This window comes from Arvicola amphibius, chromosome 8 (assembly GCF_903992535.2).
Source record: "Arvicola amphibius chromosome 8, mArvAmp1.2, whole genome shotgun sequence".
Classification (NCBI taxonomy): Eukaryota; Metazoa; Chordata; class Mammalia; order Rodentia; family Cricetidae; genus Arvicola; species Arvicola amphibius.
The window spans coordinates 6,313,111-6,339,513 of record NC_052054.1 but is presented as its reverse complement, the minus strand read 5'-3'; the positions used below and the strand labels follow the sequence as shown (position 1 = coordinate 6,339,513).

At 43.8% G+C, this 26,403-nt stretch overlaps 1 protein-coding gene across 2 annotated transcripts in view; it reads left to right on the top strand.

Annotated features, from left to right (window-relative positions):
* Nucleotides 1-26,403, top strand: part of Pacrg (parkin coregulated) — a 460,392-nt gene that overhangs the window by 287,549 nt on the left and 146,440 nt on the right. Inside the window, exons 6-7 of one of the 2 annotated variants that reach the window (XM_038339700.1) lie at nt 10,791-10,799; nt 20,104-20,128. The exons of the other annotated variant lie outside the window; for it this stretch is intronic. Of the exons in view, the coding sequence (XP_038195628.1) occupies nt 10,791-10,799; nt 20,104-20,128 (34 nt within the window). The remainder of the gene's footprint in view (nt 1-10,790; nt 10,800-20,103; nt 20,129-26,403) is intronic. 2 annotated transcript variants of the gene reach the window in all.

Genomic DNA, 26,403 nt, shown 5'->3' with positions numbered 1-26,403 from the left:
TTAACCATCAGAGAAGGTGGAATTGGAAAACAGAATGGGAACTTTCCCTAAAAGGAACAGGATGAACATGCTGAGATTTCCTTCCTTGCCTGCTTCCTGAGGTATAGTCCCGTGGACATCTTGAATTAATGTACAAATAACAAAGGAAAAAACCACGGCTGGTGTCAGAGCAATCAGGCTCCAGCCCCAGCTCCAGCTCCAGCTCCAGCCCCAGCCCTTCAAGGTCAATTTCTTAAACACATTACATTGCTATCAGCTCTTTGTGAACCTATTTATATCCTTGTTGAGGTGGCCATACAATGAAAAACAGCCTCTTTTACTCAGGGACCCTTCACTTAAATTTTTGCAAACCGATTCCAATCGTGCCTCTTATGCCCCTACAACTTATCTTAAAATCTATTTCCAGAGTCTTTAAGTTATCTTTATCACAAACTGAAAAGCTCTGTAATGGTACAATATTAATTCTTTTCTTTTTAGAAAATAGGCATGTAATTGGGTCATTATCGCTCAGTGATTCTCTATTTTAAGCTTTGTTTTGACCTGAAGGCAAGCTGGATGTTTATATATATACACAAAGGATTAAGGAGAGTTTGTAGTTGTCCTAACAGAAATACTTTCATGCTGTAGTTTTTGTGTTTGTGTATTATAAACGTAACATAAAACCACCTCACCAAATGGCTTAGATGTCATTCTGTTTCGGAACACTGGAACTTTGTTGTCTTTTCCAAGTTTCTTAATGGGTGGAGACTAATGATAATTCCCAAAGTGTTCGATAGGTTTGGAGAGCTGCTAGGGTCGGAGCCTGGGACTGGAGCCCCAGAGGCTGAGCTGTATCTCCCCCATCCCCGATAGCATGAGTGAATACGTAATGGTGAGGGAGGCCCAGAGATGGCTCAGTCAACAAAGTGCCTGTGTAAAGACTTGATTCATTGTGTTTTCTAGGAAGGATGCAGGCGTATCTTTTTTCAGTTTGTGGTTTCTTGCCCAGTGTATCTCCCTGATTGGTGGACAAGGACGAATAGTGGATGAGAGCCCCAGTCAAAGCTGGCAGCCATCCATAAGTACATTAGATGAGTAGGCCACAGAGGCCTTGGGACCTTTACACAGAAATTATTTGGAGTGCAAGTGAATACGGAAGTAGGTATGTCCCCTTGTCTGTATGGAACACCAGTGGACAATTAAAATGGTGGCCAGGTACATGAGTTTTGTTATTTAGATGAGGAAGTGCAATAAAGCAAGCATCATAAGAACATTGTAATAGTAGACCAAGCACAATAATTCAGTGTTCACACCTCATACCCACAGCATGTAGTTTATGTGTACCTAATACCTAAGCACTCACAGTTCAATCCAGTTGCACTGCTTGATGAAAATGGATTTTTTTAATTGGTTAGTGATGCTTCATGTTTACTTCCAAATTACTAAGTAGAGAAATTTAAAATAACTATATAATTTAACTGGACAGTTTTAATAGGACATGGAATAAAACTGAACCTCATTGTTCTGCACAATTTGTTTTGTAAATGTTTTGTTTTAGGTGGAGGGTGCAGTGTCTTTAGCCTGACTGATATCCCCCAACAGGGCTTCCTGAATTCAAAAGACATGTAGGTTAAAAACTGTCTCTGTTATTTGTCCTTCACAAAATCAATATTTTGAGATAAGTACAGTTATAGTTTATACAAAAACCCTGCTCTTCTAGTCCTGGTTTTAACTCATAGAGTGAGCATCCTTAGAATATCTGTGAAGTCCCTGAAAACAGCATTTGTCTGCGTTTATCACTGTGTTACAGAGAACTGTTGGCCTGGCCTGTTGTGGAAAGCCAGCTCCCTGCCCTCAGGGATCATCACACACTTCTAAGAGCGCTCTATTGTCCTATTAAATTCCTCTTAATTTCTCACATTTTAAGAAGAAAAAACAATCCATTCCAAATAAAACCTGCCCAGAGTAATAATCAGTTCTAAATGAATTTTTGTATTGATATAACTATCTCTAAATAAATAAATAATTTCTATGCCCAACACGCAATGTCCCGAGCCTGTTAAAGCATAGCTTCACATTGCTAGAACTTCCATTATAAAAACCTGTGAGATACGATTTAACACATTTTAAAACTTAACACTATTCGATTGCAGTGGAAAGATAAATTCTAATTACTATTTAATTTCTTGGTTGAGAATCCCTAGCATGCATAATACAAAACTGACTCCAAAATTATGCAATTAATATTAGCACTTAGCCATTCCTTTAGAAAATGCAATGACTCAATTTATTTAGCTCACAAAAAGACTCAACCAAATAAAAACTGTTTTAAAGTCTGGAAAGTTTTAAAAGTGGCCATTATTATAGTCAACTAGTCTGCCATTAGTAAGCTGATACCAACTGGTTCAATATAGGAATATTGAGAAGATGGACTTCTACAGACAGTAAGATGTTAGGCCAGGGGTAGAAAAAAAAATAAAGAATTCTGCTACGAAGACCATGAATTGATATACAACGTGTGACAGAACCCTGCAATCTGTATACAGATGCATTAAGGAATCCCAGACAGCTCACTAGGCATGAATGGTGCCTTAGGATTGCTTCTTGTTACCCTGATAAAATACCCAAACAAAAGCAACCTAGGGAGGAGAGGTTTAGTTTGAGTTGGAGTTTGCTTTAGTTACTTTTATCTTGCTGTGATAAAATAGCGCGACTAAGGCAACTAAGCTCAGCTGGGCTTGGACTCCGTGGTGGTGGAGCAAAGGCATGACGTCATGACGTCAGGAACCTCCCACCCCCCCCCCCCCCAGAGCTCCCAGAGAGGGCACGCTGGGAATGCCACGGTCTTGTGGAACTTTAAACTCTGTCCCCTAGTGGCGCACTAGGACAAGGCCACATGCCCTAGTCCTCCTCAAACAGGTCCACCAACTGCAGACCAAGAGCTCAGCCTGTGAGCCTAAAGGGGCCGTTCTCATTAGAGCCAGCACACAATTCCAGGTTATAGTCCGTCATAGATGGGAAGTTACAGCAACAGAAGCTTGAGGAACCGGTCACAATACGCCCTCAGTCGGAATAGAGCAGCAGATTCGTGGATGCTTGTGCCCCGCTCTCTCTACTCTTACACAATTCAGGCTCCCCTTCTTAGGGGATGGCTACACCCAGAGCGGGCTGGTCTCCCTAGATTAGTCTAGTCTAGGGAATCCCTCATAAACATTCTCAAAGACTCTTTTAGGTGATTCTAGATTGTGTCAAGTTTACAGTTAAAACTAGCATTGCACATAGAGTTTTTTAAATGGAGTATTTCTTGTCTCCATTTTGTTTTATAGTAAAGCAAGCCCAGAAGAACTGCCCTACCAACCATACTTACAGGGTAGATAGTCCTTTGTTTTGATTCTTAAAGTGATTATTGATTTGCTAATTTGTCTCAGGGTGGTTTTTGTTGTTCTTAACAATGGCGAACATTCATTAGTGTCTTCTCTATGCTAGATTCTGGGGTTAGCTCTTTTCATGAATCATCTCATTTAATCCTTAAACCCAGGAGAGGGAACGTATTCTTCATCCAGTTGAACAGACAAGCAAATGAATGCAGGAGATTAAGTAATTTGCACATTGACAATTGGTTCATAAAAGGGCCCTGATGGCATTATTCAAATGGAGAGAGAAATAAACAGTGATAACTTCCATGGTTTTTGCCATCCTGTGAATACCCAGCCTCTCCACGGCACCTAATTAGGTGTCTCATTACCGTATATTAGACAATTGTTTGGATAACTGATTTCACTCTCCCCGTGTTTAAGCCAGCCATGTCTGGTAGCGCTCCTAGATGTGCCACTTCTCCACAGCTGTTGTTTTAATCCTTCTTATTCTTATAAGTTTGGGAGCATTTAGGACAATTATAAGAAACGCACTTTGGAGAGCAGAGTTGACAAGGCTTAGCCAGTGAAAGGCAAGACATGAACTAATTGGGGAAGATTAGTTGCTCACCATGATGGGGGGTGGAATCAGGGAGTGAGGGGATGGGTCTGGGAGAGGTGGGGAGACGACTCAGTGGGTAAGAATGCTCGCCGCTCAAGCCTGAGGTCCTGAGTTAGAGCCCTAGCACATGCAGGAAAGATGGGTGTGGCCTTGTGCACGCCTGTAACCCCAACACTGTTGGCTGGTAGAGACAGGTGGATGGCTGGAGCTTGCTGGCCTCCAGCTTGGCTCCAGGTTCAGAGGTGTAATGGAGCAACAACAACCTGATGGCCTCCTCTGACTTCTCCTTGTGCACACACGGCCATGTACATCTCCATAGTGTGCATACATACGCCTATATAAGACAAGGACAAAAAAAGAACTAGCATCCAATATCATTAACTATGACCTAGCTATTAATAGACTATGTGTGGTATTGAGCTTGGGTTAAAAATAAGACCCAGACTGAGCATCTGGGCGATAGTGTGGATTTTTCACTTGCTCTAGATTAAACAAGAGCTCTAATGAATACATGGTGTGTCCAGCACAGTTAATAGAGCATGCATAGAGCGTGGTGAGTTAATAAATCTGACCCCCAGATGTCCTTGAGCATCAGGATGTGGGTATCCTTACGGCAATGTCCCGGAGGTCACAGCCACTCCTGTGCAGCCGCCTGCCCTGTGTGTAGAAAGATAATTTTGCTGACAGTGTCCGTTTCTCCATGGAAGTCCTCATCAGCAAGACTGAGCCGGAAGCGGTTCAGGACAGCTGCAGGAAGCTCGCCTGGGAGAGAGGCTCACAAGGCCTGTCCACTGGGAGGTGGGAACTAATTGTGACTTGGAAATTAAAGAGAAAAACAACACAGCAAACAGTAACACAAGTTTAGATCTACTTTTTTGTTGTTTTGGGAAGATGAATCGCTAATAATGATCAAGGAAAAGGGGGGATTCTGTGTGAATTAACTAGTCGTAGGAAACCTTCAGACTGGCTCAGTCTTATGACAGCCCAGAGCAAGCACCTGCCGTTCTGAAATCTTGTTTACAATGGCTATGTCATGCTCGCAAACTTGTATTTCACCACCTTCCCTTTTCTTTGGATCTTAGATTCTCTTCCTCCTCTAAACGTCCCTGAGCAGAGGGATGGTACAAATGTCCTACTTATGCTAAGCATGACAGCATCACTTCTTCTTGGCAACTGACCCGTCACCAGCCTCTGCATTCACTGCAGGTCCTTGCGAAAGGAAACTTCCCTACTTAAGGCTGAGAACAGCATTGGTCTCTGGGTAGAAACAGAAATATTTGAAAGACGGTGTGGCACCATGTCATTTTAGCTAAACATCCATAGTTAGTTCCTCTCAGGGGGCCTCCTCAGCCAGGGGTTTGGGGCTGAGTTTACAGTACCAGATGTGAGTTTCCTCCTCCAGAGTCAGCCTCAAGCTGAAGCGGAGCGGTCGGTTACCTCCCTAAGCACGGTGCCACTACTGTACCCAGGAACGCCTCGTGCCTAGCAGGTTGGTATTGCAGTTTTCAGAGTTCGCAGCTGAGTAAAGCCAGATTGTTTTCTCAAGCAGCCTGAATGTCCCCTTTCAGCGCTGGAAGCCCCGGGAGAAATCTTCCAGCTCAGTCCCAGCCTGATTTCTTATATCTACCCATATCCTGTCTTTGAGACAGGGTTTCATAACTTGACACTCACTTATTGGCTAGGCTGGTTGGCCAGTGATTTCAAGGAGTCATATTTAGTACACACACACACACACACACACACACACACACCAGAGGAGTTACAGATGCAATAAGTCACATCTGGGCTTTGTTGTTGTTGTTGTTGTTGTTGGGTTTTTTTAGTGTGAGTATCAGGATCTGAACTCAGAACCTAATGTTTTTATGGCAGGCGCATTGCCCATTGGTCCATCTCCCTGTTATCTCTAGACGTTATTTTTTATTCTGGGTATATAGGAATCTTGCTTGGCTCAAAGTGTGTAAATATTAATAATTGTTGGTTGCCCCCTCTTTTCTGAGTTTTGGGCTCAGTACTAGTGATACTGTCTGAGGCCACAGCTGTCCACACAAATTAAGTAAATGTAGGTCCCCTGCCTCCACAGTATGGAACGTTAGGTCACTGCTCTGGCTTGAAAGCAAAATATCACCTTGACAGAACACTGTCAACATGTCCCTGGGCATGCTGACATCTTGATTATTTCCTATCCTCATTCTGAGTATCATTTTATTGGACAGGGAATAGCCCAACTGACTGGATTCAGTGCCATGTTTCATAATGCCAAAGAAAATATTGGATTATTTGTAAGAGTTCTGTACCAGCCAACTTTTTAAAAGCATCCAATGGAGTAATCTTTCAATATTTTCTTTCCCTTGCACCTCACAATTCAATCACTTCCCAGTCTTAATACTTTTTTATTTGCAATTTTATTTCCAGCCCCTCCCCACTCCACCATCTGTGCCTGCTTCACTCTATCAGTTCAGATGCTTGCTAGCCCACCTCGTCTAGGACAGCCAATATCTCCTTGTTCCCCCAGCAGCAGAAATCACAGCTTCCCCCAACTCTAGTACGCAAAACCTGCTGCAGGAAGGTGTATAGCTAGCAACTACCCGCCTACAGGGGCGTGGCCTCATAGACTATTTACCTGGATGCGGAAGTGTGTCCGGCCCCTTCCTCTTTCTCTTTTTCTCTTTCTCTTTCTCTTTCTCTTTTTCTTTCTCTTTCTCTTTCTCTTTCTCTCTCTTTCTCTGTCTATCTCTCCTCTTCTCTCTCTCTGTCTCTCCTCTTCTGCTGCTTCTGTTCCCAGAGGCTGGCCTCCCTCTTTCCTTTCCAATAATAACAACAACAACAACAACAACAATAATAATAACAATAATAATAATAATAATAATAATAATAAAAACCCTCCCCATGAACTCTGTCTCATGGAGTCTTTCTCTTACCCTTCACTTTTTTTAAATGATACCAGCAGGGCCTGTAAAACCTGGGGCTTACATGCATTCCTCAAGAGAGCCAGTGAGCTAGTGAGGCTGCCCGGGTGGGACAATGACTTCAGAGGACAGGTCACCATGAGAATGGAGCTCAGTTACTACTCAGCCTTGATGCCTTGCATGACCACAAGTCAGTCGTTCAACCTCTCAGGCTGTGTATTTCTTCAGCTAGCAAGTGACAAAGATAACTACACCCTTGTCTTCAATTCTGTCAAACCTAAATGGCTCTGTTCTGGGACCTTCTGTGACACATGGACTCTGGCTACCTCTCGACCCTCCGTATTGAAGCTCAGAGCAAATGCTCATTACAGTCAAGCCTAGTCCTCAGTGCTTCTTACTCCCCACCCTAGGCAGAGCCTTTTGTTCCAGAACCTTCCCAGAAACAGAAAGACCCAGTCTTCCTGTGGGTCACCCATAGCCCCCCAGCCCCTGTCCCTCAACCGTAATTAATCCCAGCTGCCCAGCTCATGCCTTACCCGGGCTGCTGAAATCAATAGTTTCTGGATTGTATGATCCCCTTGTAAACACTGACAAAAATCAATGTGATCTCCACACCAGAGGACGAGGGACTGAAGGAGATGCTCTTGATAAGAAGCCCCTCACAGGGACGTGGGAGAAATGCCGAGTCCCCGCCACTTCCATGCATAATGAGGCCTTGACACAAACAATATCCACACAGCCAGTTGTGCCGCCGGTGGCAAAACAATATTCAACAATCAAGCTTGGGAACTGTATAAATTTGGTAGCTACAGGAAGCTCTGTGTGCTGGGTCTGAAGTATCTAATGAAGTGCATTCAAGGACATGTCTTTGTTTTTTATACTTGACCCTCTCACCTCAGCTGTGTTGGTAACAGTCTTCTCCACACCAAGTCTTGGTCTTTTTCTCTTCTCTTCTGGTTCAGAGGGCATCTCCACTCCTCTTTGGGGAATGCGCTTGCGAACTTGGGTGTACCTGTATCTCAGAGGCCTGTTCCTGACATGTAGCGCATGCATCAAGTTTTAGCCAATTGAATCAGATGTTTACAGGGCCTGAGGGCCTCAGTTTAGAAAATGGATCACTTTTGGAATTCAGGTGAATTTTGAACCCCCGACATTTCTAGTCAAACAATATAGGTTTGCACTTGATTTACCATATTTGGGGTAACAGAGTTCATAGTACTAAATTTACTGAGGGTTTGTTTGTTTGTTTGTTTGTTTAGAGCAAGCATTTGTAGGAGAGAATTCTGGGATGGTGGTGGGTAGGATCGCAAGGGACCTGGCTTTCGGCTCGGACCGCAGTTGCCCTGCCAGAAGGCTCATTTCTCACCTCTGGAGTTCCAGGACTGTAGTTTTCAGGTGAAGGTCTCAGATATCACTTGTGCCAGTTTTGGTCCTTTTTAGTCGCAAGGCAGCAATTACTCATCTTGCTGCCCTGTCACGGGCATCTGGGCATACACTCATGGAGCAACTTATAGACAAAGAACCCCGACCTCTAAAACCTGGGAATCTGAGTTCCAAGGGCTGCTTTCTGCTGCTGACGTTGAGGTCAAATGGAGGCAGCTGCGGTACCTCCCTACCCACTGCTGTTCCAAGCACCTTTCTGACTTAGCTGTTTTCTTCAGTGCCTGATCTTTTGCTTGTTTTATCTTTTTCTCTCTCCATTTTATTTTCTTCATTCCCCTCTGGAAGCAAGAATATTTAAAAGCCAGCATATGATGTACCCCTTCCAGGGATGGGGGCAAGGTGTTTGGAAGTCGCTTCCCATATCCAAGGAAAGATGCAGCCTTCACAATCTTCTAAGAAGATTTTAGGTGTATACCTCAGTCTAATGACTGCATAGACCAGTACGACAATTAAAGACCAAAAATCAAAATTAGCAAACCATAGAGAAGAAAATCTATGCCAAGTGGTGGTGGCACATGCTTTTAATCCCAGCACTAAAGAAACAAAGGTAGGAGGAGCTCTATGAGTTTGAGGCCAGCCTGGTCTACAGAACAAGTTCCAGGACAGGCTCCAAAGCTATACAGAGAAACCGTGTCTCAAACAAACAAAGAAGCAAAAAGATTCGGCTTTTCCAATGCCTTCTGACTTCTGTAACTTTTATATATATATATAAATATATATATATATATATATATATATTTAAATGCCCAAAAAAGTGTGCTAAGAAAGTTAGGAATGAAAGTGTCCTAATCACTCTGAGTTTAGCTCTTAAAGCTAATTAACACAGATGACCAAACACAGCTAAACCAGTTACAGTGATTTATTTATTTATTTATTTATTTATTTATTTATGAGAAAATTTCACATGGCTTACTGGATTTTAGTTAGGGATATGCTGCTCATTAATGACCATCTAGCAAACGTTCGTAAGGGATTTTGTCACATATGTAGTAATATTTTTAAATTAAATATTTAATTTAAATATTTCTCAGGAGGTAGAGGCAGGCAGATCTCTGTGAGTTCGAGGCCAGCCTGGTCTATAAAAGCTAGTTCCAGGACAGGTACCAAAACTACAGAGAAACCCTGTCTCAAAAAACCAAGGTGTGTGTGTGTGTGTGTGTGTGTGTGTGTGTGTGTGTATTGCAATATAAGTAAATAAGCATTACACACAAACTGTCCGACCTCACAATGACAGCTCTTCCTTTTGCAACACCATGGATGAATGACCCTGAAAAACATTGTATGGGAAGAAGTAGAGAGAAATGGGTTGTCACAGTACAGAATTTCTACTGTAAGTTCTAAATGTCTAATGTATGTTGACTGCAGTTGGCAATTCTGTATTGCAGACTTGAAATTTGCTAAAAGTAGGTATCAGATGTCCACACGTGCACGCACATGCATTCACAATTATATGAGGTGATAGATATCGTAATTAACTTGATAACTGTAATTACGTCACAATATATGCATGTAAAAATATCACATTGCACACCTTCACTGTATGCTACTTCTTGTCAGCTATACCCCCAAAATCATCAAAAGTAAGATTTTTTTTAAAAAGTATTATTTGGTAGGCTCATTACAAAGACATTTCAAGACCTCTGGGGACACAGATAGAGACTTGATATTTAAATTTCCCAGAAGAGCAGCTTTATATCTGTGAACTTAGTGGCTCTTGGCATACAGCAAAGCCTCCTAGCAGTGACAGATGTCAAAGGGGAGATGGCTCTCCGTGGAGCACTCGCCACAAGCATGAAGGCTTGAGCTTGCATCGTTAAAGCCCACATAAAGCAGCGTGTAGCTGTAATCTCAGCGTTCCTACAGCAACATGGGAGGCAGGGGAATCCCAGGAACTCTTGAGCCAGCTTGCCTGGCATGCACAGCTGCAAACAACAACAACAACAACAACAATAATAATAATAATAATAATAATAATAATAATAATAATAATAATGACAATAATAATACCACCATCTCAAATAAGGTGGAAAGTGAGCTTTGAAATCCAGGGTTGTCCTCTGACCTACACGCAGACACACACAGACACACAGAGAGAGAGAGGTTTTAAAAATAGAGGATGAGTGTATAATTTTATAATACTATCCCTCATTGCACCTGTTGTCCACATTCAGCCAAGTCCACACAGCAGGGGGGCCCTGCCATCCCCTCCACATTCCATTCTATTCTAGGGAGATCATCTGATAAGAAAGAAAACTGGCATCCCTCCATCCATTTCATCTGTTAGCCTAAAGAGAGTTGATAATTCTGTCAGGTCCCTCAGTGTGCCCACACGCTAAAGCAAACCAACTGTTTCAGATGCCACATGCTCCAGGGCACAGAAGTCTATGCCAGGCGTGGGAGACAAGATCTCCAGGGTCAAGGGGACAGCAGCTCAGGTACAAAGCAAATAGAGGTGCCAGCTACAGCTTAGCAATAGCATTTTGAGAGAACCGAGTGGTAGCAGATGTCTGTTTGTGTGCTCTTCCTATGATTTAGGTCAGAGCTTGGGAGACTAAGCTAGGGTTCACGTCAACAGACTAGAGATGAAGAGAACGCTCACAAGATGACAAACTTCACCAAGGTGGATGTGCAGAGAGACGATGATTGAGGCCAGCTGACCCTCCAGGCATGGTGACACACACTGAATTCCACGCTATAGGGCTGAGGCAGGAAGATCACTAGCTCCTGGTCAGCCTGAGCAATTCACCAAGGCCTGCTTAGAAAACCCATCCTTTTCATTGTAGGAAGGAGTCTGGGGGCATAGCTCAGTGCTGGAGATGGAGAGCTTGGGTTTGACCTTCAGTGGAAAAATAATGAAAAGGAAAGGAGAGAGGGGAAGGGGAAGAGAGGGAAAAAAGGAGGAAGGGAGGGAGGGAGGAAAACTTGAGCACCAGGAGAGTCCTGTCATTTTAGAAACCCCAGGAGCAGGTGGCGAAGCCAGGTGTTGCACTCAACCCTAAAGATGGCATGCTGAAGGTGCCGCCGGGTCCCCAGGGCAGCACTCTTAGGGGTGGAAGGGCGGGATCACCACACTGGCCATTTGGCAGGCTTTGTCTCTCCTGTTCTGTTCTCCACAGAGGGAAGAATTTAATCTGGGAGCTGGGTGAGGGTGTGGCTGTTTTCCCTGCAGAGGCAACGAGGGAGCCAGTGCACAGCCTACTGTGGCCTTGGCATTGGGCGGAGGCACAGACTGGGCTCACGCATGGCCCCTCAGCAAGGGTTTCCCTATTGAGGCACAGGGATGAGGAAGCCAGGAAGGTCATGGACAGTGCAAGAGCTTGGGGGAGGCAGAACAAAGTTCCCAGGGAAAGGTCTGCACAGAGCTGTGGATGAGCTCATGGAACCCAGTCGTTGCTCAGCTACGAAGGGGATGCAGGGCTGTGAGCTGACTCTGAGTCTTCTCACCCGAGAGATGGAGGAAGAGCAGAGAGGTGAGAAGCAGGAATCCGTTCTTCACAGCTTGATAGGCCATTACTAATGCCTGCTAACAGTGACTCCTTCAACACCAACAGAGATTAAATACCAAGGTTGCCACTCAGCCCACTGCTTGCTATTTGCGGATCCTTCCTTCTGAGCTCTTAGGAGAAACTGCTAACTTGTCTTAAACTCACCCGCTTTACCTATCTTATTCCCTGACTTAGCAAATAACTGGTTTTAAAAATTCAGAGGGTGTCATATTTATTTTCTATACATCTCGTCACTTGCAATGTATGTTTGTAAACAAATATGTTCCAGTTTTTAGGAGACATATGGTTTCTAACTTGTTTGACTTAATAAGGTAACAGAAGTTCCGTGTTAAATCTGCCTCTAAGGGCTGCAGTCTCTGAACAATTTAATTAGTGCTCTAAGAGCATCAGATTCCTGGGCAGAGCTGGATTCCCGGCTCTCTCCCTGCCCTTCCTTTGCAGACAGGCAGACCAATCCTTGCGAAGAGATGTGGAGAGCTCTGAAAACGGAGCAAATAAAGAACGGCCCACTCCTCTCCTCTCTGTTCCTGGAAACACTCAGAAAGGCCAGTTTATTTCATCTCTAGATCCCCTCTAACAGAGCGTAGGAGAAACCTGGAGAATGTGTGAGAAGACCATCCAGGGACAGTGTCTGTCTGTCATGTGGCTGTGGCCAGATTAACCAAAGGGGCAGCACAACCCAAAAACATACTGGCTAAGAAGAGCTGCCCCCGGCAGACCCCAGGGCCACCAGTTGCTGTCATCTCCCAGTGTGTGCCTGATGGCCACTTAACCTGGGAGGTCCAGAACCCAAAGAGAGTCTGCTGCAGCCCGGCTCCACAACAGGCTGCAGGTCCGTGACTGTGGCACACCCACAGGCTTACCTCTAAGGTATAAGCCTGAAGTTAATCAGCAAAGAGCTCAGGGGAACATCACTGACACCCAGTGAGGACTTCACAAATAGTCTTTCTTGACACAGTGGCCACAGGATTAGCAGCTGTCTGCTCTAATTGGACTGTGTCCTCTGGAAAGAGAAAAGCATCCCTGCCCATGTCCCATGCCCTGCACAAAGGACTCAGAGGAACTCAGTCTCTGGGAGGTGTCGGCCCAGCTGCACCTGTCTCGAAGGGCATCGAATGAAGTCACGTGTCAGACTTCATGAACTGCAAACCGGACAGTTAGAGAAAAGTAATACTCACGTGAGGGCTTTGTCGACGACTCTCACAGTAGACAGCTGGGGAAGAGGGCAATGATACACAAGCGCTCCTTCAGCTGCCTTGTGGGGGGGAGGGATGGGGAGGCGCTAGACCCCTCGTCCCTCCCTCCCACAGCTTCCCTTCCAATTGTACCATTGGGGCATCCATCTTTGGCCTACAGGCCCATAGTTTCCAGCAGACATTTCCATGAAGCAGGAAATTTCAAAGGCAGTTCAGTCAGTATCTGCTGTGTCCTGCAGAATTTCTCGCAGACTTTTTCATGAATCAGGAACCCCAAAAGACCATCTCACCTTTAAGCAAGTTCAGCAATCCTCTCTCTCTGAGGGTTCTCTGTTTCCAGTTTATGCAACAGTCCATGCAAGAGCAGTTTCTTGCCCAAATGGCTATCAAACTCCATAAGGAGCCTCTTCAACACCCATCTTCCTTTTGAAGTAGATTGGTGCTGCCAGGAGCAGACATGTCTCATTATCATGAAAAGCCCTAAATTATTAAAACATTTAAAATGCCATATCCTGTAGTCTTTGAAAGATATGAAGAATGCCTATTTAACTGAAATATATCTCTATATATCTAGAAAATCTAACATGACTACAAGCTTGACTATTATCAATGATTATCCATTAACAACCTATATTTCCTGATTATACATTACATTTTAAAATGAAACTACACAATCACAATACCTTAATCAAGATCAGAAATACATATACATATAACAAAATTGACCTTAAATTTAAATCACTAAAGCAAAATCCATAACAATGCAAATTATTCATATCTATATCATATCCCCCTTTAATTGTAAAAGAACATTTATAAACAATATTTGGGAATATGGGCGCAGTTATTTCTCTCAAAACTGCTTCCTGCTGAATGGAGGCACTGTTATTTAGGTCTTTCATGGTATAACTTGTGTGCCAGGGTCATCTCAGTCAGCAGTTGAGCGAAGTAATTTTTTGAGGGTATTCATAGCAACCTTTCAGGAGGGTGTGGTCTATCATACCATATTGGGATAGAAGCAATCCACAGGGTCTCATTTTCTGTGAAAACAAAAGAAGAATCTCTTTTCCAAAGTATCATAACCTTAGATCCAAATTTTGAAGTCAAGGTATTTTCAAAATATCTATCTTGGATTAGTTTAGTGGCATTTGTAAACAAATATCTTTTAGCAGCTGTGGCCCCTTCCTCAGCATTCAAACAATTCAAAGAGAAAATAGCATACAGTATCAAGACTCTCTGTGTATTTTCCATCTTTGTACAGCTTTATTTTAGCCTATATTTCTTTTATTTTTACTTTTACTTTTTGAAACAGGTTCTCTGTATATCTTTGTCCCAGAATAACTCTGTAGACCAGGCTGTCCTTGAACTCAGAGATCCTTCTATCTCTGCCTCCCAGGCATTGGGATTAAAGGTGTGTACTACCACACCCAACTACTTCCTTTTTTTCTTTTTTACTTTTAAGAACTTTAACCTTTAGCCTGCATATATTTTTAACACATAGTAAACCATTTAGACATTTTCTTCGACTTTGAATCTTTCTTTTACTGTATATCTTTCTTTTTGTGACCACATGAGTCTTTAATTTATGAAACAATATCGGTAGGACTAAAGTCGTGACTTTGGCAACTGGATCCAACCCATTCCTTAGCTTTCCAGCCTCATGGCGGAGGTACTGGCTGTAGCCATTTTTATTGCCACAACTCTACAGCATTTCAAGGTCCCTGCCGGCAAGCAAGCTGCAGCATTCTGCTCACAGACCACAGTCAGTCGGACTGCCTGCCTAAAAGAGTCGAGTTTGCCCTGACAGGATGGCCCAGAAAGCCAGCATTTTAAAACAGCACAACTTTTTTCCTGCTGCGGCTAAAAACCGAAAAGCATGCGTTCAGCTTTTCATCAACACAGCTTAAGTGTTTCGTGGCAGGACCTCTTAAAAGAGCTGCATGTTTTTGTAGCTAAAGCTGAGTCAGGAAGCTTCTCTTAGATGAGAGCGCTTGCTTGCCTCTAGCAAGCAAAGCAGACCCAAGAAATTGCTGCTACCAAGAAAACATGCTTTACTCTATTCTTACCAAACTTTCTCAGACTTTCTGTGGATTCATTTATCCACATCTGGGCACCATTCTGTAGAAGGAGCTGTGGGCAGGCCTGTTTTTCATCCCGCCCGTCTCCCGGCCGCCTGGCTAGCTTATACCCCAAAATAACAACACACAAACTGTATTCATTTAAATACTGCCTGGCCCATTAGTTTCAGCCTCTTATTGCCCTTTCTTTCAAGGCAGAGTAATAGTGTATTGTACATATGAACCATATTTTCTTACCTATTTGTTTTTCAATACACAAATGTTTGCATATCTTGGCCACTGTGGGCCAATCTGTAGAAACAGATTTCATTTTGCTCCTCAGGATTGTGACCTTAATTCTTTAGGATCCAAATTCCCATAGGTGGAATTCTGTTTTAGTTAGGGTTTTATTACTATGAAGAGATGCTATAACTACAGCAACTCTGATAAAGGAAAGCATTTAATTTGGGCTGTCTTAGAGTTCAGAGGTTTAGCCCATTGTCATCATGACAGGCGGGCATGGTGCTGGATAAGGAGCAAAGAGTTCTTTCTACATGCAGATTGGCAGGCAGCAGGAAGAGAGATGCACTAGGCCTGGTTTGAGCATCTAAAAACCTCAAAGTCCACCCCTCCCCCCAGTGGCACATTTTCTTTGAGAATTCCACACCTACTCCAACAAAGTCACACCAGCTCAAAATGCTGTTCCCTATGAGTCTGTGGGGGCCATTTTCATTCAGACCACCATGTATTCCTTCCTCCCCATTACCCTCCCCTTTGTTGAGTTGACATAAAGCTAGCCAACACAAAGGGAAACTCCAGTCCCTTACAGTAGCACCCACAAGTTTCATCTCTTCTTCTTCTTCTTCTTCTTCTTCTTCTTCTTCTTCTTCTTCTTCTTCTTCTTCTTCTTCTTCTTCTTCTTCATGTTTTTAAAGAACTGCATATATTAGTACTCTATTCCCACCACTCCCCCTTCTCCCCCAGTTCCTCCTGTGTCACACTCCTTCTCCCTGACCTGGCGCTGGCCTTTTAACTTGGCAACCTGTGACTGCATAATTCTGCCTGGGGTGACTCTAATTAAACTCTTTTATATGATTGTAAAAGTTAATGTTTTAAAACTTTGTGCCAAATAGTGATTCTATCTGCCACAGGGTATCAGAATACATTCTATTTCTCTCAAGAACAAGTGCAAATGACCATGCCATTAGCCCCAAGATAAGCCTGACACCTGTGAATGACAGGCCTCTATATGGCCCCCAGAACTACTATAGGGACACCACAGTACTCCAGAACCATTACAGGAACTCCATAGTATCCCACAACCTCCATAGGGACACCACAGCATCCCAGAACCACCATAGGGACACCACAACACCCCAGAACCACCATAGGGACACCACAGTGCCCCAAAACCACCATTGGGACTCCAGGGTACCCCATAACCACCACAGTGACTCCACGGTACCCCAGACCTACCACAAGGTCTCCAGGGTACCCCATGACCACCACAGGGACTCCACAGTACCCCAGACCTACCACAAGGACTCCAGGGTACCCCAGAACCACCACAGGGACTCCACAGTACACCAGAACCATCACAGGGACTCCACAGTACCCCAGAACTACCACAAGGACTCCACAGTACCCCAAAACCACCACAGGGAATTTGCAGTGTCCCAGAACCACCATTGGGACTCCACAGTACTCCAAAATCACCACAGGGACTCCACAGTATCCCAGAACCACCACAGGGACTTTACAGTACCCCAGAACCACCATAGGGACTTTACAGTATCCCAGAACCACCATAGGGATGCCACAGTACTCCAGAACCACCATAGGGATGCCACAGTACTCCAGAACCACCATAGGGATGCCACAGTACTCCAGAACCACCATAGGGATGCCACGGTACTCCAGAACCACCATGGGGACACCACAGTACCCTAGAACCACCACAGGGACACCATAGTACCCCAGAACCACCATAGGGACACTACAGTACCCCAGAACCACCACAGGGACTTTACAGTACCCAAGAACCACCACAGGGACTTTACAGTATCCCAGAACCACCATGGGGATGCCACAGTACCCCAGAACTACCATAGGGATGCCACAGTACCCCAGAACCACCATGGGGATGCCACAGTACTCCAGAACCACCATGGGGATGCCACAGTACTCCAGAACCACCACAGGGACACCACAGTACTCCAGAACCACCATGGGGACACCACAGTACTCCAGAACCACCATGCAGACACCACAGTACTCCAGAACCACCATGGGGACACCAAGGTACCCCAGGACCACTATAGGGAGACCTATTGAATCCCTTCCTCCCCTCTAGATGACTCTTTCCACTTCTGTTCATTTTACAGAACTAATTTCTGTGGCATTTTATTTTCATGCAGCCTTGAAACCAAGAATGTCTTGAGTATTTATGAGGCATTTACAAAAAGAACAGAGTGAATGCCGTTTAGACAGGTCACAATAATTCTCCCGATCTCTCTGACACCCAGTGTTTCCAGCTTCACCTTCCTTCCACACGTACTCAATTAAACTAAAATATGGCATAGAAAGTCATGGCAGAAGAATCTGAAAGGTGCTGCAGAGGTGAGAATAAAATAACCTCAGCAAAAAACACTCCTGTTATCAGCAAATATGTTTAGATTTTGTTATGATTTTAAAAAATTCTGCATAACCATCAAAGCAAAATGAACTAGAGAGATGGTTCGTGAATAGTGTGCTTGCTACACAAATGTGAGGACTTCAGTTTGAATCCCTAAGAACCCATGTAAGGTCAAGAGCAAAAGCTGTGTCTGTAATTTTACCACCCCTGAGAGACTAAAGATAGACGCTGGAGAATCTCTAGAAGCTCTGAGCCAACTAGCCTGGTGGGTCAAGTCGCAAATCACAAAAGACTCTGTGGCAAATGAGGCAAGAGCCAACAGTCGAGGTTGTCCTTAACACATGAGCTGTGGCAAACACATGCCCACATAGGTATACATGCATGTGCATACCACACATATGCATACCACCCACACACATATCACACAGACACACACAAACACATGTACCACACACATATATACACATGCACACATATACCCACAAATATGCATAAATACATATGCATACACACATACGCACACACATATCACATACACACACACCATATCTGCCACATGTACACATGTGTATACCACACATGGACATACACATGTGTACATGTAAATATTTTGTTTTGGTTTTAATGGGAGCCCCAGTGTCCTAGTTAAGTATCTAGTCTGATAAACACCATGACCAAACGCTACTTCAGGCAGGAAGAGTTTATTTCCTTGGACAGCGCACAGTCCACTATCCAGGGGAATCAGGGCAGGAACTAAAGGCAGCAACCTGGAGGCAGGAGCTGAAGCAGAAACCACAGAAGTGTGCTGCTCACTGGCTTGCTCCTCGTGGCTTGCTCAGCCTGCTCTCTTATGCAAGCCAGGCCCAGCTGCCCAGGGATGGTACCACCTACAGTGGGCTGGTTCCTCCTCCCACATCATTAATCAAGAAAATATCCCACAAGTTTGCCTACAGGTCAATCTGGTGGGGGCCTTTCTGCATGATTACCTCTCCCCAGATGACCCTAGCACATGTCAAGTTGACAGAACAACCAGCACATCAGGCAGAAAAGAGAGTGGTTCTCCTCGACTCACAAGGATGCCCCACGGCCTTGCTGTTGACACACACAGCACCTCTCCAGGACCATGTGCACACAGGGAGTGTGTAGAGTTGCTCCCTTCCCACCCCAGCTCTTCATGCTACATGGCAGGACATTGGCTGTGCTGAGCAATGCTGAGCCATGAGCCCCAGTGCTCCTTCCCTTTGGTTCTGAGATCCCCAGCGCAGGTTAACACTGACATGGCGAGTGAATGGTGGGTGCCATATCCAAGCTTGATGCCAGCACTCTGGTCAGCCTCCTTCGTCTGTGACTATGGAGTTAGCTGTGACATTTAAATGGCAGGAGACTCAATCATCCATAGGAAAGCATGAAGACCCTCCCTGAGGTCTGAACAGTGCTGTCCCCAGATCTGGCAGACATCAGACAGTCATGGCATGGGTTGTGCCCTGCCCATTACATACCATGTTTCCAAAACCGTGAAGCACAATGTCTGTGACGTGCCCAGCACCTGGTGATGCCTTTTGGGGTAACCGACCTGTGGCAATGCTGTGAGCTGTCTGGGCAGGAGTGGAGTGTGCGGTTTTTATTTGTCTCACTGCCTTTTATAATCTGTTGTATAACATGAGGGTAAGGATATGCACCACGTGTTTTTTTTTAAATATTCCTTTGTTCCCTGATTGTGGTTTATTATTTTCCAAAAAGCTTAGAAATTTCCCATTTCCAGGGGGTTTCTGAATTTAAAAAGTATAATCATTTTTAAAATACCAAAATTGGTAAGATTATCTGAAGACTGTGATTCTCTCTGCTCAGAAAAGCCACTTAAGAATGGATGAAATTGAGGAAGGAAAGCAAAAGCTTCATTTTCGGGATGTTAATCTAGGCTTCCTATGGAAAGAGAAGTAGAGCTAAGAAATTATCCCGCACCGTAAATGGAGAGTGAGTTTAAACATATCGTAAGAGTCATAATTTAGTTCAAGTCAGGAGTAGCTGAGCGAGAGAAAACCTGATTACTTAGAGGCACTAAGCATGTTAGAAGGAATACAAATGCCTTCAGCCAGGGCAGCCAACGCCGTCCGGCCGCTTCGGGCCTGCTGCTTTGATGAGAGCCAATAGACTCTATTAAGGCTGTCCATCGGGGAGAAAATGAATTTAGGATACCGTTGTCATTTCTCTTGTCCATAAACCAAGCTTTTTAAAACATTGAGCCATATTCATGCAAGTTAGATAACTTAATTTACAGCTGGAATGGAACCTAAAGTGGTTAGGGCCCTGATGCTCCCGTCAGAGGTTTGCGAATGCTGGCATATTATTCACATGAACTATGGAAGACACAGATAACGCCCTCGGCAGAGTGGCCATGGACATGAGCTCAGGTGCCATAGAGCAAAACTGTGTGCCAGTGACTTACACCACGACTTAGCCACTGGACGTGATGGGAAGATGTGTGCTTAAGTAAAGAAGTGGGATACATTTGACTCTTAGAATGTGTGTGTGCGTGCATGCGTGCGTGTACGGGTGTGTATGGGTGTGCATGTGGGTCTATCATTGGTTTCCAGGAGCAATCACTCTTTTGAAAAACTTCTAAGGAAATTATAATAAAAATCTGCAATGATAAAATTTGATAGACATCTCTCATACCATCTGTTGTTTTGATAGGAGTCTTGATGGTATATATTACATGTTATGCATAAGAGAATATTGTAAGAATGATCTAAAATATTGTGGAAAGCACCTAACATGTATGGGTGTTCATGTTGCCCATAAAGGTCTGCATTAGACTCAGTTTTGTCACAGATGGCGTGTCTGGGGTCCAGGCTAGTCCCTGGAAGACAGCCCAGGGAAAGCAAGGGAGGCTTGGGATTTAACAGGTTCCCAAGTGTGTTCTGTGTGTCACAAATATAATAACCAGAGCTTTATGTAGAGGGCATGGATTGCATGGTACATGTGTGTGTATGTGTGTGTGTGCTTGTGTGTGTGGTACATGTGTATATGTGTCTGCCTGTGTCTGTGTGTATGTATGTGCAATACATGTATGTGTGTGCATGTGTCTGTGTGTGTGCTGTACGCATATGTCTGTGTGCTATATCTGTGTGTGCATGTATCTGTATGTGCATGCATGCATGTGTATATGTGTGTGTGCTGTATGTGTATGTCTGTGTGTGTACTGTACATATGTGTGCTGTATCTTTGTATGTGCACATCTGTATGTGCATGCTCACATTCAGTGTGTGTATGTACATTTATGTATGTATGTAAAAATACAGAGACTGGTAAGTCTAGGTGCTATCGTTAGGCACCATCTACTGAAGTTCAGCACTTTGGCTAGGCTGGCTGGCCATTGATCCACCTGTTTCCACTTCCCCAGACTTGATTACAAGCCCAAGTATCATATCTAGTGTTTTTGCATGGATGTTGATGATAAAACTCTCTCATCCCAGGAACCACTATTTTGAGATTATATCTGTTGATGCATTAATAATCTTAGGATCAGATGTAATCCCATCACAGGTAACTGTTATTTGCATGTGTTTTCCTTTGTTAGGATGTTAACTCAGAAGTGACATGTATATGCCACTAGGCATAGGGCTGAGCATGTGAGAGATGGGGTGATTCTGTGTTTCTCTCCACAGGGCGTGCACAGCAGACTCATAATTTACTATGCACGATCATATTGTTTACATGCTATCTACTCTAAAAAGTGTCTCCATGTCCCTGTGTACCTGTCAGATGTTCTGTGTTCAGGTTTTCGAAATGAATCAATGTTGTTACAAGGAGATAGTCATGATTCGGAGCATGTCTCACCGAATGCCTCTGAGTTGAGGTTACCAATCCTCCTTATGCCTCTGTTTCCTCATATAAAATGTAGGGGCAATGGATTTGTGAGGACTAAAATGGCTTTATTCTTTCAAAATACTCAAAGTAGGTCTCAACAAAAGGTAAATGCTCACTAAAATAAATCAACAGATAGATAGATAGGTAAATGATAGGTGATAGATGATAGATAAATAGATGATTGATAGATGATAGATAGACAGATATAAGATAGATAGATTTATAAATAGATAGATGATTGATAGATGATAGATAGATAGATGTTAGACAGATAGACGTTAAATGATTGATAGATAGATGATAGATTATAGATAGATAGATAGATAGATAGATAGATGATAGATGATAGATAGATAGATAGATAGATAGATGATAGATAGATAGATAGATAGATAGATAGATAGATAGATAGATAGAATAGATAGATGATTGATAGATGATAGGTAGGTAGGTAGATAGATAGATAGATAGATAGATAGATAGATAGATAGATAGATCCCACATCATTTCCTGGCAATCTGGAGGTTTGGCATCTTTTAACTTCCACTATCTTAAGAGGTCCTAGCATTCCTTCAAAGCCGTCTTAGAGGCCCTGGACACCCACTGCTTCTCTGTTGAAAATGTGCATGTGTAAGACATTCATGCTTGTACATGCACTAGTATGTATGCAGTTTTTGAAGTTGTCCCCAGCATAGGCTCCACCTCACTACCCAGTGATCCCACAACTAAAATTCTAGCTGGGTTTAGTGGAAGCAGCAGTGGAAAGTCCACATACCAGAAACACTGCAACATTGCATGCATCCTTGGTTGAGCAGAGCAATCACCCTCAAAATGTGACTTTTTTTGGAAGTAGAGTGTAGAGATATAATTGGTTAAGATGAGATTGTAAGAAAACACAAGCCAAGGGAAGTATAGAAACAGAATTCATGAGAAAATGATCAGTCATCAAAAGAACAAATAATCCAATAAAAAAATGGAGTATAGACCTAAACAGAGAACTCTCAACAGAGGAATCTAAAATAGCTATAAGACACTTAAGGAAATGTTCAACATCCTTAGTCATCAGAAAAATGCAAATCAAAATGACTCAGAGATTCCATCTTACACCTGTAAGAATAGTGAAGATCAAAAACACTGATGACAGCTTATGCAGGAGAGGATGTGGGGTAAAGGGAACACTCCTGCATTGCTGGTGGGAGTGCAAACAGATACAGCCCCTTTGGATATCAGTATGGCAATTTCTCAGAAAATTAGGAAACAACCTTCATCAAGACCCAATAATACAACTTTTGGGTATATACCTAAAGAATGCTCAATTGTATCACAAGGACATGTGCTCAACTATGTTCATAGAAGCATTGTTAGTCATAACCAGAACCTGGAAACAACCTAAATGCTCCTTGACTGAAGAATGGATAAGGAAAATGTGGTACATTTACACAATGGAGTACTACACAGCTGAAAATAATGACATCTTGAAATTTGCAGGCAAATGGGTGGATCTAGAAAACATCATATTAAGTGAGGTAACCCAGACCCAGAAAGATAAATATCATATGTACTCACTCATAAGTGGATTTTACACATAAAGCAAAGAAAAACTAGCCTACAACTCACAATCTCAGAGAACCTAGACAACAATGAAGACCCTAAGAGAGACATACATGGATCTAATCTACATGGAAAGTAGAAAAAGAAAAGATCTCCTGAGTAAATTAGAAGCATGGGGATCATGGGAGAGGGTAGAAGGAGAGGGGAGAGGAAGGGAGGAGAGCAGAGAAAATGTATAGGTCAATAAAATCAATAAAAAAGATGAACCAAAAGAAACCTTCCAACTATTATGCAAATAACACACGTGATTCAGAACAAATTATCTACTAGCATTCCACATGGATACAAACTGGTGGTGTATAAGGATCTAGATGAAGGCTGGGGAGATGGTTCAGCAGCCAAGAACACTTGATGTTCCTGTAGAGGACACAGATTTTGTTCTTAACACTCACAGAGGTCAGCTAACAGCCACTTGTAACCAGTTCTGAGGGATCTGATGCCCTCTTCCGTCCTTCATAAGAACCTCATGCACATGGCACACATACGTACACTCAGGCACACAGACACAAACAACAAATATTTTTTTAAGAAAAAAAAGATGAGATTGTAGTAGAGTGGGCAATGCCCTAATCCGCTAGGTCAGGCATCTTTATGAGGAGACGCCCAGGGCAGGACTGAGAGAGGGAGACAGTCTGCACTGATACCCCTTGAGGACAAGGACCGGGTGACCGCAGAGCATTGAGAGAGATGCTGTAGTGAGCTCAGGTTGCTGTCGACTCAGATGGATTGGGATTAGTACAGTGATGTCTGGGTGTGTCTCTGAGGGTTTCCCGGCAGGACTAGCTGAGGGACAAAGTAGTGACGTTGTATAGGCTGGGCACCTGGAGGGAATTAAAGGGAAGGTGTCATCCAGTGAGTCAGCGCAGGCCCCTCCCAGCTTCTGTGCTCTCCACGCTCTCCCCTCTTGGTGGATAAACCATGAGCAAAATGAGCCCTCCTCCTGCAGTGTCGTCTATGGAACTCGGCTACAGCAGAGAAAACCCTGCCCAACGTGGACATAAAACAGACTGAGTGTCTTCAGCAGGATCGGGGCCCAGCTAATTTGATTTTAGACGATGAGGAAATGACCTGTGTTGTTTGCAGCTGCCAAGCTTGCGGCTATTGTACGGCAGCCCTAGGAAACGCACGAAGTGCTCTCATTTATGAAATGGGCTATGATAGCCTTCTTAACCCCACGGGAGCATCATGAGAACCAACGCAGAAAAATGTGTGAGCAGTTATCATATGTGAAAAACTGTGCCAGTGTAAGACGGGCATGGCAGGTCACACCTGCAATCCCAGCACTCCGGAGGCTAAGGCAGGAGGATTGCTGCATGCTGGGCTATATAGAACATTCCACTGCAACCTGGGCTACAAAGTAGAACCCTGTCTCAAAACCACACATTCTACATAAGCAGGATATAAAGTCTTATTTCCTGGAAACCCTCTTGTTCCCTTCCACAGCCTCCACACGATACTTCCTGTATAGTGTACACCCAGCAAACGCTTGTTGGATATGTCGCTTAATTTTTTCACTTAATCGGTTGCACTGGTTTTTTTCTTTAAAAACCCCAAAGACAGATCCGAGGCCAGCGCTCACCGTCGTACCACCGTCTAGCCACTCATGTGTAGTCATTACTGCAGAGAGCATTCTTCCCAAAGGACATGATTTGATTTGTCTAGCTGAACATAAATAATATATTACATTATAATAGTCTGCTGTGCATTAATGTTTAATATGCTAATGAAGTTTAATCTCTGTAGATTTGAAAATAAGATTTATTTTATTTAAGGTGAAAAATATTTAATTTATTTTCACATGTGTGGCTGATTTTATATATGCTGCTTACTAGAAATCTAATAAATGCATATTTTATAAAAATGGCTATTTTAATAGCATTCCTTTGAATATGTTCATCAATAAATTTAATCAATTACCTGTTCAAGCACTAGAACAAGCGTTCTAGTCCTAGTTCAACAAAATGATCTCTGGCAAGGAAAGACAGACGAATCTGAATAGCAGGAGCCATTACTCACAAAGTGGATGCGAACAAATTTCCCCTTTGATACCCAAGTCCTACTTAAAATAAAACCGCTGGCATGCTATTCTTGCTGAATTACTTCTCTCGGAGTCTTTAAGCAGATTCCATGCACCCTGGAGCTACCAGAGCCCTGTCATAGCCCAGCGAAGCTGATGGCAGCCCTGCTTAGAGAGCAGAACGGAGGCCATGGAGGCTACAAGCCAGGGCTCAGCTGCAGCATGGGGAGGAGAGCCGGAGACCCCACCCCAAACACACTCTGGCACCTCCCACACCTCTCTCACACTCAGCCAGCATCCGCTCTGGCAGGAACAGCTCAGCTGAGGGACCCCTCCTGAGCTTCTGTAATGGCATTTAATAAGGCTAGAATACAAACACCTAGAAAACTCTTGCTTGCGTGTAATGAATTCCTAGAAACGAGGACAAAAGCTTTATCTCAATTCTAAGTGGACCTCACATGACAGCAACAGGATGTATACCAGGAAGATGTCATTTTAAAAGTTGTTGCCTGAGATCAGCGAAGAAAAAAGGAGAAAGAATTAAGTAGTGACGTAGGATCCCAGATGTGGGACAGAGCGGTGGCATAAGAGTTCAGGAAGAAGCACACGTGTCTGTCCCATGACCGTAGCTCACTGCTCAGGCATCTGGGAAGGAGATGTAGTCCATTAAACATTTCAGTACAAGAGGGAATAGAGTGGTTTTCGATACAGCCTTGTGGATCCAGGGCTGGGCTTGAACTTGCTGCGTAGCTAAGGATGATCTTGAACTTCTAAGTGGAAGGAATGGACCTTGATCAGTGGGTCATGATCTGTGCATTGAGAAGCACACCTCATCTTCATCCTGGAAGATAAGAACCAACTCGTTTACTCATAAGCAGAAGTCTGTCCCTGGTGGGGAACATTGTCGGGCTCTGCAGTCTCGCTTCCTCCCAGGGGCACGTGCACACTCCTCTGACCTTTGTCATCTATCCCTGAGCGTAGGTCCTGTGCAGCCGACCCAGAAGCTGCGCATGCAGGACAGTGCAAACGGAGATGAGGAACGTGTTTCAAAACAGGAAGATGCTCTGCGGAGTGAAATATAAACACCGCCCTTCCTTCCCTCCCTCCCAGTCCGCCATGCTGCTGCGATCTGCTCTTTACTCGTATTCACAGGAAGGTAAAGTTTAAACTGCTAGCAGGAATGTCTCCATTCCTTTTGGAAAATGTAT